We start from the raw sequence: 14,246 nt of genomic DNA on the forward strand, positions 1-14,246 counted from the left end.
TGTGCTGCGTCCAGGCCGCTTCGCCAAGCGCTGCAAGGACGCCCTTTTCTTTAGGGAAGGAGGGGAGGCATTTGGGGTCTGCAGCGCGGCTGGAAGGGGTGGGAATCCCAGTACCCGCTTGTCTGAAGTTGCAGTTTAGGACGGGTGACCATATGGAAAGGAGGACAGGGCTCCTGCATCTTTAACCGTTGTACTGAAAAGGGAATTTCAGCAGGTGACATTTGTATATATGGAGAACCTGGTGAAATGTCCTCTTCGTCACAACAGCTAAAGCTGCAGGTGCCCTGCCCTCTTTTAAATCTGGTCACTCTAGTATTTTATTTATTTATTTATTTATTTTATTATATTTATATACCGCCCCCCAGCCGAAGCTCTCTGGGCGGTTTACAACAATTAAAAATAGTAGACATTAAAAGTATACAAAAAAATTTAAAAAACATAAAAACAGTATAAAAACAACAACAGTATTCATTTAAAACAACAATTCTGGGGTCCATTAAAACAAACTTAACGTTATTAAATGCTGTTAAAATGCTGTTTTAACACACACACAGTATAGCTCCTGCAGCTTTAACTGTTGTGATAAAGAGGAAATTTCACCAGGTGCGACATGCATACAAATGACACCTGCTGAAATTCCCTTTTCTATGCAACTGCTAAAGATACAGGAGCCCTGTCCTCCTTTTCATATGGTCACCCTAGTTTAGGTACATTTATTGTTACACTTATCTCCCCCCACCCCTTGCAAGGAACTCAAGGATGCTTACACAGCCTTCCTCCTCTCCATTTTATCCTCACAACAACCAAAGTCACCCCGTGAGCTTCGTGGCCCAGTAGGAAGTAGTACATACGATAGCCAAGGCAGGAGCCACACTACTGCTTTATAGCGGTATTGAAGTGCACTGACAACTGTTGGGACCCATGACACATGCCATATACCGCTTTGATAGCGTTATATCCTGCTTGGTGTAGATGTATCTACTCCACCACTCTAGCCACTACACCACACTGGCCCTCTGCACTATCAAGTGGCAAAGCTTCCCCTTGATTGTGTTCTCATTTCAGGCTGCATGGGGAAGGGATGAGAGAAGGATAGATTCGGATCTACTGGTAGATCTCTGGGTGATTTGCAGTTAATCAGCAAGGGTTTGGGACTCATTTTCAAACAGCAGCAAAGGGCACAATCCTATGTTAAGACTAATAATTCCTACAACTCCCAGCATCCCCCCCCCCCACGCCCATGAGGTGGTTGATAAAGAACACTTGAGGAGAAACATGGAGTGGACTTTTGTGTGAAAGTACTTTTGAGCTGGTTTCTGGTATGGATCACACATTTCTGGGATGAGCACCCTGCTTCTGTTCATTAATTCTTGTTAATAGTGCCTGGGCCTCTGCACCAGACACTGGTTGGTGCTCTACTATAACAAAAAAAACCACCCCAAGTTAGTTTCTGTAAGCCTGACGTCTGCCCACTCATGTACACACCCAACTGTATCGCTATGTATAGTTATAACTACAAATCATTACGTTGTATATTGTTTGGGATCATGTGTATAGAATGGAGGTTGTGTTCTAGGTTTGTACTGGATAGCTCCATGCTGTCTCTGGCTGAAGGTGAAGCAGAATGGGAGAAAGTCTACCTAATCTACCTTGTTTTATTATGGTTTTAATTTTTGTGAACAGCCCAGAGAGCTTCGGCTATTGAGCGGTATAAAAATGTAATAAATAAATAAAAATAATAATCACAACCTTGTGCTGTTCAGGTTGGGCAAGTTTTACCATTTGGTTCTGCTGGATATGCAAACTTACTGCAGGTAGCAGCACCAATATCCAGAGATCTGTTTGAGCCTCAAGTGGCTGAACCAGCTGGCATCTCATGCTCCAAGATAAATGGAACAGTTTACAAGATGACACTAAGGCAAAATAAGCCACCCCGGCTGTGGAATGAGCTCCCTAAGGAGGTTCGCTTGGCACCTACATTATATGCTTTTAGATGCCAGGTGAAGAAGACCTTTTTATTCTCCCAGCATTTTAAGAGTCTATAAATAAATTTTAACTTGGTGTTTTAAATTTGTAATGTTGCATTGCTGCTGGTTTTATCTGGTTGAGCTTTTATATTGTATTTTGTACTATGGTTTTATACTGTTGTTTTATACTTTGATGTTTTTAATTTTTGTGAACCGCCCAGAGCTCCGGCTATTGGGCGGTATAGAAATGTAATAAATAAATAAATAAATTTTACCTCCTTGATCGTAATACCCTGCCTTCTGTATGTTTTTAGTATATTAAAGGAAGGTCAGCCACAAAAGCAAACCTTGTAGGATGTCATCGTAGTTCCTAGAGTGTTATAATAAAAACCAAATGATATACCAAGCTCTAATGCTCCAGCAGTTAATAGAACAATCCCATTCATGCCTACCAGCCAGAAGAAACAAGAGTGGCCAGTTTTCATGATCACCACAGCTTAAATAAGCCATCAGCATCATTGTCCAGGCTCAGCTTGTGGTGTCTGAATCCAGGCAGGCCTTTGAGGGGGGAAACAACGCTCCAATAGCCCAACCATGGGTTATTTGAGGGTTGTTTCACCCTCAAACAAGCGATGCTGCTTGGGTTCAGACAAAACAAACCACCCCCAGGCAATCAGACAAATGGTGCCTGGCACACACCATGGCTTATTTAAGCATCATGTGAACCGGGTCAGTGATAGCTCAGATCATGAGAATCATGCAATGTTTACTGATTTTCCTACAACCTGGCTGGACTATATTTGAAACCTGTCTTTGTAGTTGCCATGGGAAGATATAAATGTGGTGTCAACTGTTGGCTTGAGTTAGTTATTTTGCTATAAGCACTACTGTAGCGGTCTTTACAACAGCTGTCTTGCAATTATGTGATTTGTTGATGGCAGAAGAGGTTTCCATCCCAAGCATAGAAGACCTAAATCATATTTCAACCAGCATCCAAGTGAAATAGTTCACTAATTAAAATACCTAAGTACATTTGGGGCAATGTACCAACTAAGTAGGTGACTCAAGCAGCAGAATCATTTTGTTTACTAAGATGAATGGCAAAAGTAAAATACAGATAATTGTTTCTAGACTGCCTATGAATCAGGAGAGCCAAAAGAGGAATAAAAGTAAGAATCGCACAGTAGTTTGTAATTTTATTTGAACCATTCAGGCAAACTGGGAAACTTGCACAAACCAGGTTGACAGAACTTCAGACTCCAGGGATTTCATTTTAAATTATTTAATACAAAAATCAGGAGGAAACAAAAATACACCTGAAATTTACCAGTGTTTGAACTTTTATTTCACAACATGCAAAGTCAATTGAAACACATTAAAAAAGTACTCAGCTATAAGCTGTAATTTTACATTTATACATCAGAAATGTTCATTTTTTTTAAAAAAAAAACCTGAACATAATTTTATCTAAATCTGTTGAACATTAAATTTTCTTAATCTGCATAAATGTCAGAGCAATGAATTTATATTTGCCCACAGTCTGTAATCACAATTCTTTTTGACACTCCTTTGGAAGATCCAAAAGTTTCCATTTTTTTAACAACATCCATACCATCCTTTACAAACCCAAAGACAACATGATTGAAGTCCAAGTGCTCTGCCTTTTTTAGAGTAATAAAGAACTGAGAATTATTGGTGTCTCTGCCATGGTTTGCCATTGACAATAAGCCAGGACCAGTGTGTTTTATTTCAAAGTTTTCATCTTCGAATGAATCTCCATAAATGGATTTTCCACCTGTGCCATCATGTTTAGTAATATCACCTCCCTGGAATATAACAAATAGAGAAAACTGAGTGGAGAAAAATATAGGTTGAAACATCTCAACATGCCCAAAAATGTGTTTTACCAACATAGTACTACATTCTGTGTGATATAGTGTTCTTAATTGCTGGTCAGACAATGGCTGGTAGAAAACAGATATGGGACCCAAATTAATAGTAGCTTTATTTAGCACCTTTGGTATGCTCCATGTATATCTTGCTATGACTGTATTGAGACATGATAGCAAACTGATTTGCTATTACATACACAAGCAACAGAGAGTCTCAGGCCAATGCAGCAAACCATGGAATGTTATGTCTTGTTTGAATGTAGCTGCAGTTGTCACTTGCAAGTTTGCTTTTTATTTTCACAGCTATCTGAAAGGCATTAAGTCCCATTTGGTTAAGAAGCCAATATAAAATATGTTCCCTCATGCTGTTATTGAAGGAAACCTAAACAAGTTAATAAAGGGGATGGTGAACACATTCTGATGGGGTTGGATCTCAGCTTAGGTACGTACAACAGGGCTACTGGAAGCAGACTTTCCTTCCCACAGTAACTCCTCTAAGTCCTTTGAAAGTGCTACGTAAAAGGTTGAGAATTCTTGCTGGATGGGGTAAGTTGTGGTGTGTGTGTGTGTGGGGGGAGGAATCCCTGAACACTGGATGGAGTCATCAATGACCCAACCCACGGTCTGTTTAAGGATTGACCTTCTGTTGCTTCATCTGTATTTCTCTATACCAGTAAAGTGTGTCTCTGTTGGATACAACTGAAGTAAATATGGTGGCTTCAATTTGGAGAAGTGCATGGGAAGATCTGAAATCACGGCATTACTTTTCATTTTCTCTTACCTACCTAACTTGGGCTTAAAAGAACTACAAAAAACTAGGTAAATATAAATCACTGAGAAGGAGGCTCCCAGAGAATTTTAAAATACTATATGATATCTTGGGGGACATTTTGCATATATTCTCAGCATTAATATTTTCACTTACTTGACAGACAAAATCTGGAATTATTCTGTGAAATACGGAGTTTTTGAATCCAAATCCTTTTTCTCCTGTGCATAATGCTCTGAAGTTTTCAGCAGTGCGAGGAACGATATTTGAAAACAATTCTATGGTTATATGCCCTAGAGGCTCCTCTTCAGCGGAAACTTCAAGATATACCACAGGGTTAGTTTCTTTTGACAATTCTGCTGCCAGGGATATGTGGCCCTTCTGCAACTCTGACAAGCTTAGTTGACATTCTTCAAATCTCCTCTTGAACAAATCGGCCAGCTCTTGGTTTTTAAACCTGACTGCAAGCTGTTCTATCTTAGCTTCACCATCTGAAATAAAGATTCCATATATTATTCACAGCATAATCTAATATTAGGAGGGGGAAATCAGCTAGAGAATACCATTACAAAAACACTCACCAGCATGATCTGTTGCAGTCCAAACCATAGCATTATTTGAGGTATTCAGGGGTTTTAAGTCCATTGCTTTTGTGATTATATGGTTTGCACAGACTTTGAGAACTTGGTCCCTTCTCATTAAAATTCTATAGCATTTCTTCTGTGTATGGAAGAGGATCTTTATTTCTCCAACACCACGTTCTTTCCACTGATTGACTTCTCTGTCCCATCTATAGAGTTTTGCCCTTTCTTTGAAGATAATTTCTTCATCTTCTTCTCCTGACTTCACTTCAACCTACACCAAGGATAAATATTCATGTTTACTCAGATCAGTACTACTGTAAACTGAGTCATAGCACAATCCTATGCATGTTTAGTCAGAATTAAATTCCACTGTGTTCAATGGCATGTGATCAGAGGATTGCAGCATTAAATCAAGTAGATTCATGAATCACAGGATCTTGTCAGAAAACATGATTTATTATTTATTTATTACATTTCTATACGGCCCCATAGCCAAAGCTCTCTGGGCAGTTCACAAAAATTATATTAGGTGCCATCTGCATATTTTTCCACTTTAGAGTAAACATGCATATATACCAGAATTTGTGTAGTACATTGTCCTCACATATATGTTGTTGGAAACAATGAACTCTTATTTTATTAAATAGATTTATATTATATCATTATCAAGGACATGAAACAGCTAACAAATCAAATAAATAGAATTAGAATAAAAACACAGGAAAGTAAAATCAGCAAGAACAAACCACATTAAATACAGTATCTAAAAGCTCTTAAAAGCAGCAGACCAAATTCCAAAATCACAATAAATACAATCAAATTAAAAGGCTCGGATGAATAAAATACTTTCTACTTCGTGTCTAAAGCTCAAAAAGGCAGGGAGTTCATTCTAAAGATGGGGTGTCACCGCTACAGTGGCTTGATTCCTGCTTACCACCCGCCTGTTTTCAGTCAACAGGGGTACCTGTAGGAGGTCTCCCTGATGACCTCAAAACATGGGCAGGTTCATACAGGAGTAGTTTGGGCCTTGATATATCCCAATCCAAAAAATGTTTAGTGCTTTATAGATAAATTGCATTGCATCTGCAAAGCCACAAGAGGCCAGTGTAAGTGTTTTAAAAACTGGAGTATGTTCCACATAGCCCATACTAGTTCATAGCCTAGCATAGCATAGTGTTCTGTGCCAACTGTACTTTCCTTCAAACCACATGGTAACATCCAGGATTGACTACTTGCTAAGAAATGGAAAAGTATTGACAGGGCAGACCTGTAGTGCGTTTGTCAATAGAAGAATGTAACCAAAGAAACTACTTTGACTGGGTCCTGAATAGATCAGGCCTCAAGAATAACACAACATCTGTCCAGGAGAGGTCGCAATTGGCATTCTAGTCTGTTAAAAAGCACTTCATGTATATTGAGGTGGTTAAAACAGTATCTGAGCAAACACAGGTGTTTTGTTACTTTGCAAGGGAACAGCATCTCTTGCTGGAAATTTTTGAGTGAGGAATGCCCTCATCATATACTATATTCTCTGGGTATGCCAGCAAGTAGACACTCTCCTCTCCTCCGCCTCAGCTTATAGTTGGCAATCATCAATGCCAAGTCCAACTCATTAGAAACTTGTTAAATAGCAACCCATACTTAATTGATGAAGAGGCAGAGGATCCTGAAGTCAAGGCTACAAAATATGCAGAAGAGGCTGCAACATTCCAAAAGTGAAAGCAGTGGAGGAGGTTGTGTCTGTGGAAATGCAGGACCCTTCCTGCGAGTCTCTGCCAAACATCTTTTAAATTAATGAACTTTTAAATATACAACAGCCTTCTGAAGAAAATATGGAAGGTCAACTTCTTTTCAGATTAAAGCCTTGTTTGACAGTAACTGCATGTATGCATAGACTTTTAACTTTATTATCTCCCTTGCTAAATCCCCCAAGTCCCAGCAATCTTGACCTCCCATATCCCATTCAATTCCAACATTACAAATAGTGCTGCAAATAATGCTATAGCTAACACAGTAGCAGTGCTGCAGGTCCACTGTACCAGGAAACTTGCAAAGTAGATACACCCTTCCTCCCTAGATTCGTGGTTGGAAGTCTTACCTCTGGCAGTGATACTATTGGTTCAAAGTGAATATCATCACTATGTACAACTTCTTCATCACTTCCATCATCTTCATTCTCTCCTTTAGTGGATGCCTGTACTCCAAATACAGTTGCTCCTGTATTTGCCCACTTGAAGTTTCTGTCTGCTTAGACGGGAAGATAAAACCTTAATATTCCAAACAAGTATTTCTATGATCACATTCGTTTATCTTTCTTCCTCAATAAAATGATTTAATAAGTCTTATAATTTGTATAAATGCGAAGTATAAAAATGCAGATCTTACCTTTAGCACCAAAAGCAAAATCTCCAGAATTATTTGAAGCCAGATCAGCAAATGACAAGCCAGGTATGTTGCCAAGGGCAAATGAGAAAGGTTTGTTTTCTATGTGAAGGAAGAAAAGAGCACACATTTTATGGTCCATTTTACATAATGCAACAGGGACCTTGACTTATTCACCAGTACAATAAATCCTGGCACAAACTGAAGTAGAAAGTGAACTCAGCTTTCACTTCTGAAAAGACATTACCAAGGCAATATATATTCCACTCCCAACTGCATGTAAATGTGGTCTACTACTATTTGAGCAAGCAAAGACCCATTTCTACCAAACCTCTCTCAACTGTTACTCTTCATTATGGAAGCAAAGTTTTAACTATTTGGGGATTATCTGTATAGGGGTTTTACATATGTCACACAAATACCTTGGTTTGTAGAGGCTGTAGATCTGGAATCACTTTCTTTTTTAGTTGACAAGTCAACAGGTTTATCTTCTGTTCCTAATAAAGTCTGTATAATGTGTGTAGGTTCGGTGGTAGAATCTGGTTCTTCAGTCCTACTGGCCGCAACAGTAGGCTCTTCTTCTTTTGTGGTGCAAACATCATCAGTTGAACTGGTTACTTCTTCAGTTGAACTGGTTACTTCTTCCACCTGAGTATCCTACAGAAGAGAAATTCACTGTAAAGTTTGGTTGTTTTAAATGGGTGTCTTGTCTTCAGAGGTTGTTTAGGTAAATTCATAGAAATATTAGACAGTACGTGAAACCAGAGCTAGTTTACTTATTGAACAGGTGCATGTTCCAGGCAGTTGAAGTAGGGACATTTCCATTCAACAATTTGTTCATGAATGTGGCAAATACATGTACCCACATTTCTTTTGGAGTGACTTGGAAGGGTTCAGGCCATACTAACAGTGATCCTTGGGATCATGCCTTTCCTCTGTTACTTCTTGCTGGGTTTATTTGCACAAATAAGTTATGTTTTTCTGCACTTACTCTCTGATTGTGGAACACTGCGATTCAGATTGTGTACGCTTAAGGAACAATCCTACCCTGATCAACAGGTCGGATTACATAGCCTTTTTTATTCCTATGAACTCTTTATTCTAATACAAGCATTCAGAAATGTGATGTGAAATCATCTTGAAGGTACCAAGGTAACTGGCAATTCTAAGTTTCCTGATGGCCCAGAGGAATGGCAAAGACCCAAGTTCACATGCATGTGGAAAAACATCCTTTCTGATTAATATACATATACATAACATTTATATGGCACAGGACCTCACTCTAACAGACTAAAGCATGAAAGGCAGACTGTGATGGGCAGGTAGACGGAAAGTACTACGGTTATACTTAAAGCCTTCAAACAAATCCAGCTGCATGGGAATTGAAGCCCAATCTTCTGATACTTACTTTCGTTTCTTGAACTTTTCTAAGTTCTGTTTGGAAATCTTCCAAGTTGTCATTGTCTTCATCAGTGTCACTGCCAATACCACAGAGAAAGGTTGGCGGAAGCTTCAGGGTCTCTGCTTTAGCTTTTTCTTCAGGAGTTGGTTTCTTTTCCCATACAAGAACACAGTCATTCCTACTTTCTGGTTCTTTTTCTCCTATGATACCAAAACAGAAGAGTACCTTAGATTTTATTTAAAAGAACAAACAGTAAAGTAGAATGATGAAGCCTCTAAATATCCTAATGAAAAGCTTATCTAACTAGGGAAGGCCTTCACATGAACCCTAGGAACAGAAGTAGTTAGAAGCAAAGGGAATGGGCAGAGGAGCGGGGCAGATTCCTTCAGCGGTACTTTTAAGTCACACAGAACACAAGATTCTATTAGATGCAGCTTCTTTTTACAACAGCACTTGTTTTCATTTTTATGCAACTTGAGGTCTGGACGGGGCAGGTTCCCTCAGAAGAATACTGAGGCCTCACCATCTGGCTTGGCTTGCTTCTCCCCCTTTGTGGCAACAGCGTTGCCTTTTGAGAGAGCAATTAAGAGGTGGTTGAGAAGTTTCTGTAGTCCAAGGGTCCTCTAGACTATAACTTTCATCATCCCTGACCATGGCCAAGGATGTTGAAGTCTATTGTCACCTTGATGGGAGTTGAAGTCTATCGTCATCTGGAGGCACCAGGTTCCCCACTCCTGGACTACAGGAACTCATTTTAATGGCATTTAGTTTTATGCACACTTAAATTATGTCAAATTTAAGCTTGCCTTTTCACTATACAGTAAATATTTTGCAAATTAGTGACTTAGTATGTTAGTAAGTAAGCAATGTGGCAACGATTAGAAAAGTTCAGTTACATTCCTGTGCTTGCTAAATTACAAAACTCTTCCCCAAGTAGTTATATTTACTTGTGTCAATTTCCTGAAATTGTGTGTGTTCTTCAGGTTCATCAGGGTACAACTTTCCATTAAGTGTCTTTACAGCTGTTTCATAGTCCTCATCTGAAATATGAAAATAAAAGTTGGCATCATAGCAGAGAAGCAGGATAAACATGCAATTGGCTATAAGTAAGCATTCAAGTGTGTATCTTCTGCTACATTTTAAGGAAGAAATGGCCTTAAATATGACTAGCAGTAAAAACTATCAAATTTAAAATGCCTGAGACCACTTGCCTTATCTCAGATGCATGAGCAGCAGGGGCCAACATAAAATAAACGTTTATCTCCAAGACCTCCCGCCCAAAAGGAACCAAGTCTCTATCTTTGACCTCATGTTAGGTCTTTGAAATACAGCACAAGATCAAGTGAGAACTTCCTGCTCCTTTGTCTAGCTCTAATCTTGGTGGGATCAGGGGAGAAAGCAACCCCTTGCCCCACCCACCCTCAGCACTTCAGAATTGGAGGGAGCTAGAGGTTTGTTCTACCCATGTAGCCCAAGTGGGTCTTGGTGTCATGAATAACAGTTTTAAAATTGTCAACAGTAACAATTTCCAAGCATCTTTGTTATTAACTTTTATTCTGCTCTACAAGACCAACTGGGAACAGAAAAAGGAGACACGGTGATCACAAAGAACTGATTTCCAGCACTCTGCACATAAAACACTTTATTTCTCCTGACTTAATAAATTTTAACAACTTTCTGGGGATTTCAGTTGGACTTGTCTAAAGGCTTCATTTTTTAATCCTGCTCTGTAGTTTATAGGAGAGAATAACGGTCAAGTAATGCTTCTTACCATCATCATCTTCACTCAGATACCCAGGTTTGTTCTTGTAGCAGAAAAACGTTGGAGGTAATTTAAGAGAGTCTGCAAGAGCTCTTTGCTCAGGAGTGGGTGTTAACTCGTATACAATAAATACATCATCGGATGTGACTGTATCTGGTTCCTTCTTAATCTCAACTGCTAGGGAAAAAAATGCAACTGAATTATTTGAGCAAGTCTAAAGTCAGCAATTGCACTTTAATAGTAATATATTTACAAAATAGGGAAGGCATGTATTCAACAAGAAGACAAAGAATCAAGCTTTAAAGACAACAATGAACGGCACTGGCCAAACTCATGCCATGCTTCTCATTAAACAACTATATTCAGCACATCTTCTTTTCATTGCCTTTAAACCGAACTCAAGGGCTAGGCACTGTTTTACACTGTATAAGTGTTTTATTTAAAAAGTAGTTCTGGGAAGTTTAGTGAAATTAAATTTTAAGGTCTAAACTAGTAAAGCAGAAGAAACAGTGACCTGGTTCACACAATCAAATTAAGCCACCGTGGTTTATGGCTTATTTAAATCGTTGTGCATGATTTGAGTAATCACTGCAAGGACATGGCTTGTCATGTGATCTGAACATGGGGAGCATGGCTTCTTGGAAGGGAAACCACCCTCTAATAACCCTACAACAGACCATGGGTTATTGGAGGGTTGTTTCCCCTTCCAACAAACCATACCACCTAGGTTCAGAAAACATGACAAGTCTCAACTGGGTGGCGATTATTCAAATCGTGTCTTGCCCAAGTAGGTGGGCAGAGCTGAAATTTTGAGAGGGTTGCGGAAGTTCACACAAAATAGCTGGCACAACATGGGGCTTTTCATTCACACAATTGCTACTGTAGTGGGCATGACCAGTCAGAGACATTCTTGGAAATTAGGATGGAACTGGAGGCCATCATTTTGCTTTGCTGCATGCCAGCCTCGCAGTTAATTTTTTAATTTAAAAACTATCTAATGGAAATAAAAAACAGGAAGGGCAGGGAGCCCATGGGTGCCAAGGGAGATGTCCAAAGATACAGTTTGCACCATGTGGAGACTCCAGTGTAGCATCGTGAGCTGTGCGAGTGTGTTTATAGATTACACATTTATAGAAAGAGGTTAGATTCAGATTTAGGCATGTCTAACTAAGTTGGCAAAAGCAGATTCCCTGGCCCATCCTCCTGATGGCAGCCCTTTCCTCCACCTGAAAATGCTACACAGAGGCATCTTCCATGAGTGGAGCCCTTTTGTCAACAAAAGGAGGTCCTGGATCCAATCCAAGGCACGCATGCCTGCCTACACACACACACACACACACACACACACTCTGAAAATACAGGAAGCAGTATCGATAGCTTCTCTAATTGATACGTTTGCACTAATCTCAGATTACTTCCAGTATCAGAAAGCCCCCATACAATCCAACCATGCTGGAAAACAAAGTTAGAAGGTCGGTCACATAGTTGAAATATGTGCATATTCCAGGTCATATTTCAAAATGCAGAGCAGGAAGAGCGATGGAGGTGATTTTCTCCTCTCTGTCCTCCTTTGTTCTTTTTTCCCCTTCTAGACAGGCTTCTGAGCCCATCTAGTGGAAATGTGCTGGTGGGGGCAGGGCTGGGGAGGCCATAGGATGCTTTATAATCTGGCCTCTGCTCCATTCCCGCCACAACACCCTTTCTGACATCGACATCCTCTGAGGCTGCTTGTTATGTAGTTGGGGTGGGCCTTTTCATTGTGGGGAGGGGAAATGATTGGATTCTAGAGTCCCCCTTCCAAAGTCACAGCAGTGACTATGGCCTCTAAAGAATCCTATGATCTCCAAGGACCATAGGACTGTTCCCCCTTTAAGGATCCGGTACTGTTGTTTGTTTTAAGTTCTATTACTTGCTGTTATCTGTACAGCTAACTTGGATTATGCTAGGATGAAGAATACCTCTGATTTTGTCTAGCTGCTCAGTTTTTGCAACACTTCTTTGAGTTTATTTATTTATTTCATTTCTACACGCTCTCTGGGTGGGTCACAAAAATTAAAACCACAGTTGCCAGTTAGGATGCTTCTACATCTTTAATAAAGCAGTAAATACTTTATAGCACCTAGAATGAATGTGAACAACACTCCCCTACCCCAAATAAAATCATGTGGACAGGGGAAAAGTAAGATATATCAGTTCCAAAAGCAACAATTATCAAAGTGCTAGGAGTTTATAGGTTTGAACATAAATGGACTGGTGCAACAAAATCAGATAGCTTAAGATCATTTCGACAAGGAAAACAACAACTGCCTTTTAGCACAAACATCTTAATGATAAAACTGCTTTTAAAAGCATATCAAAGTGCTTCTCTAAAATCTTCAGCATGAAACACCTATTCCACTTGACTGAAGACGTAGAGTTTCAGTGAAACTGTCGTGTTTCCCAAAACCTCCCGCCTTATTGGGAGACAATAAAGAGGGTCTGCCACGTAATCCACAAAGCTTTATTCAGGCAATAAACATCTCTTCCCACCAGAAGAGAGTCTAACCTCTAGGAACTTTCCTCTAGACAAAAATTATGAAAACTAAGCAAAACAATTGTCCTTTCAAGAAAAACAGAAAGCCTTTTCCCAGAACGCTTTAACTTCAAGGAGACTGGTTCTGAAGGAGCTTTTGATGAGAAGCTAGCCAGGCTGACCTTCTCTCGCCTTCCTTTAACTCTGCCTGTTTGAGTCTGCGGCATACTCTAGGATCAGCTAGCCCTGAAGTACCCTCTCCCTCTGAAGAATACTGATTTCCCACAGACTGTGGGTTGTTAACGTTTTCAGTGATAAGGTCTGAAGAAGGTTCATCCCCAGCTGGTGAAGAGCTGTGAGAATCACCTCCCCCACTTCCCTTGTAGGCTCGTACGTTTCTGGCACTGTGTCTTCTGCTTCAGAATCCGATTCCGATTGATTGCCTGAAACTCCTTCTCCTAGCTTAAGGGGAACAGGCCTAGCCATGACACCAACAGAAAAAGCAACCTGCTATTTCACTCAATTCAAGCTCAAAGGACCATCTTCCCAAGCAACTGTCGGTGTATCAATTCTTAAATAGAGACTAATCTGCAATACATTTTAGAGCACCAAGCAGTCATAATGTGAGCATGCCAAGCACCTTAAAACATTTTTATGCATGCATACTATTATCGATGTGCACATTCCCACAGAAGAATGCAAGCGAAATCCTACATGGGTATTAGAATTAAATGTTCCAGAATTCCAGTATCTCTTTTACAAAATGCATGAGTTAGAAAAACAAAGAAACTAGCCAAATTACGGTAGTTTTAGTAAAAGGGAAGCCAGCGAGTGAGAATATGCTTTATAACCCAATATTAAAATCAAGGCTATGAAAACAAGGTCTGCTATTATGAATTGTGCCTAAGGTTTCAGCTTCTTTTTTCAAGAAGCTGAAAAAAGCATCAGGCCAAGTGATAACAGCTGCATCATTTTC

The 14,246-nt window shown here is 39.8% G+C and overlaps 1 protein-coding gene across 6 annotated transcripts in view; it reads right to left on the bottom strand.

The window, feature by feature from the left end:
• Window positions 1-3,148: 3,148 nt before the first annotated feature.
• Window positions 3,149-14,246, bottom strand: part of RGPD4 (RANBP2 like and GRIP domain containing 4) — a 40,010-nt gene continuing 28,912 nt past the window's right edge. For 2 of the 6 annotated variants that reach the window (XM_063126197.1, XM_063126199.1), the window contains 9 exons: window positions 10,768-10,932; window positions 9,944-10,036; window positions 9,003-9,196; window positions 8,017-8,251; window positions 7,598-7,696; window positions 7,311-7,459; window positions 5,210-5,483; window positions 4,785-5,119; window positions 3,149-3,793 (listed from right to left, as the gene is read on the bottom strand). In XM_063126197.1, the coding sequence (XP_062982267.1) occupies window positions 3,491-3,793; window positions 4,785-5,119; window positions 5,210-5,483; window positions 7,311-7,459; window positions 7,598-7,696; window positions 8,017-8,251; window positions 9,003-9,196; window positions 9,944-10,036; window positions 10,768-10,932 (1,847 nt within the window). In that variant the 3' untranslated portion in view covers window positions 3,149-3,490. Of the gene's footprint in view, window positions 3,794-4,784; window positions 5,120-5,209; window positions 5,484-7,310; window positions 7,460-7,597; window positions 7,697-8,016; window positions 8,252-9,002; window positions 9,197-9,943; window positions 10,037-10,767; window positions 10,936-14,246 lie in introns of all 6 variants that reach the window. The other 4 variants (XM_063126194.1, XM_063126198.1, XM_063126200.1 and 1 more) reach the window with 2 other exon arrangements.

The sequence above is a fragment of the Elgaria multicarinata genome, chromosome 5, assembly GCF_023053635.1.
Source record: "Elgaria multicarinata webbii isolate HBS135686 ecotype San Diego chromosome 5, rElgMul1.1.pri, whole genome shotgun sequence".
NCBI lineage: Eukaryota > Metazoa > Chordata > Lepidosauria > Squamata > Anguidae > Elgaria > Elgaria multicarinata.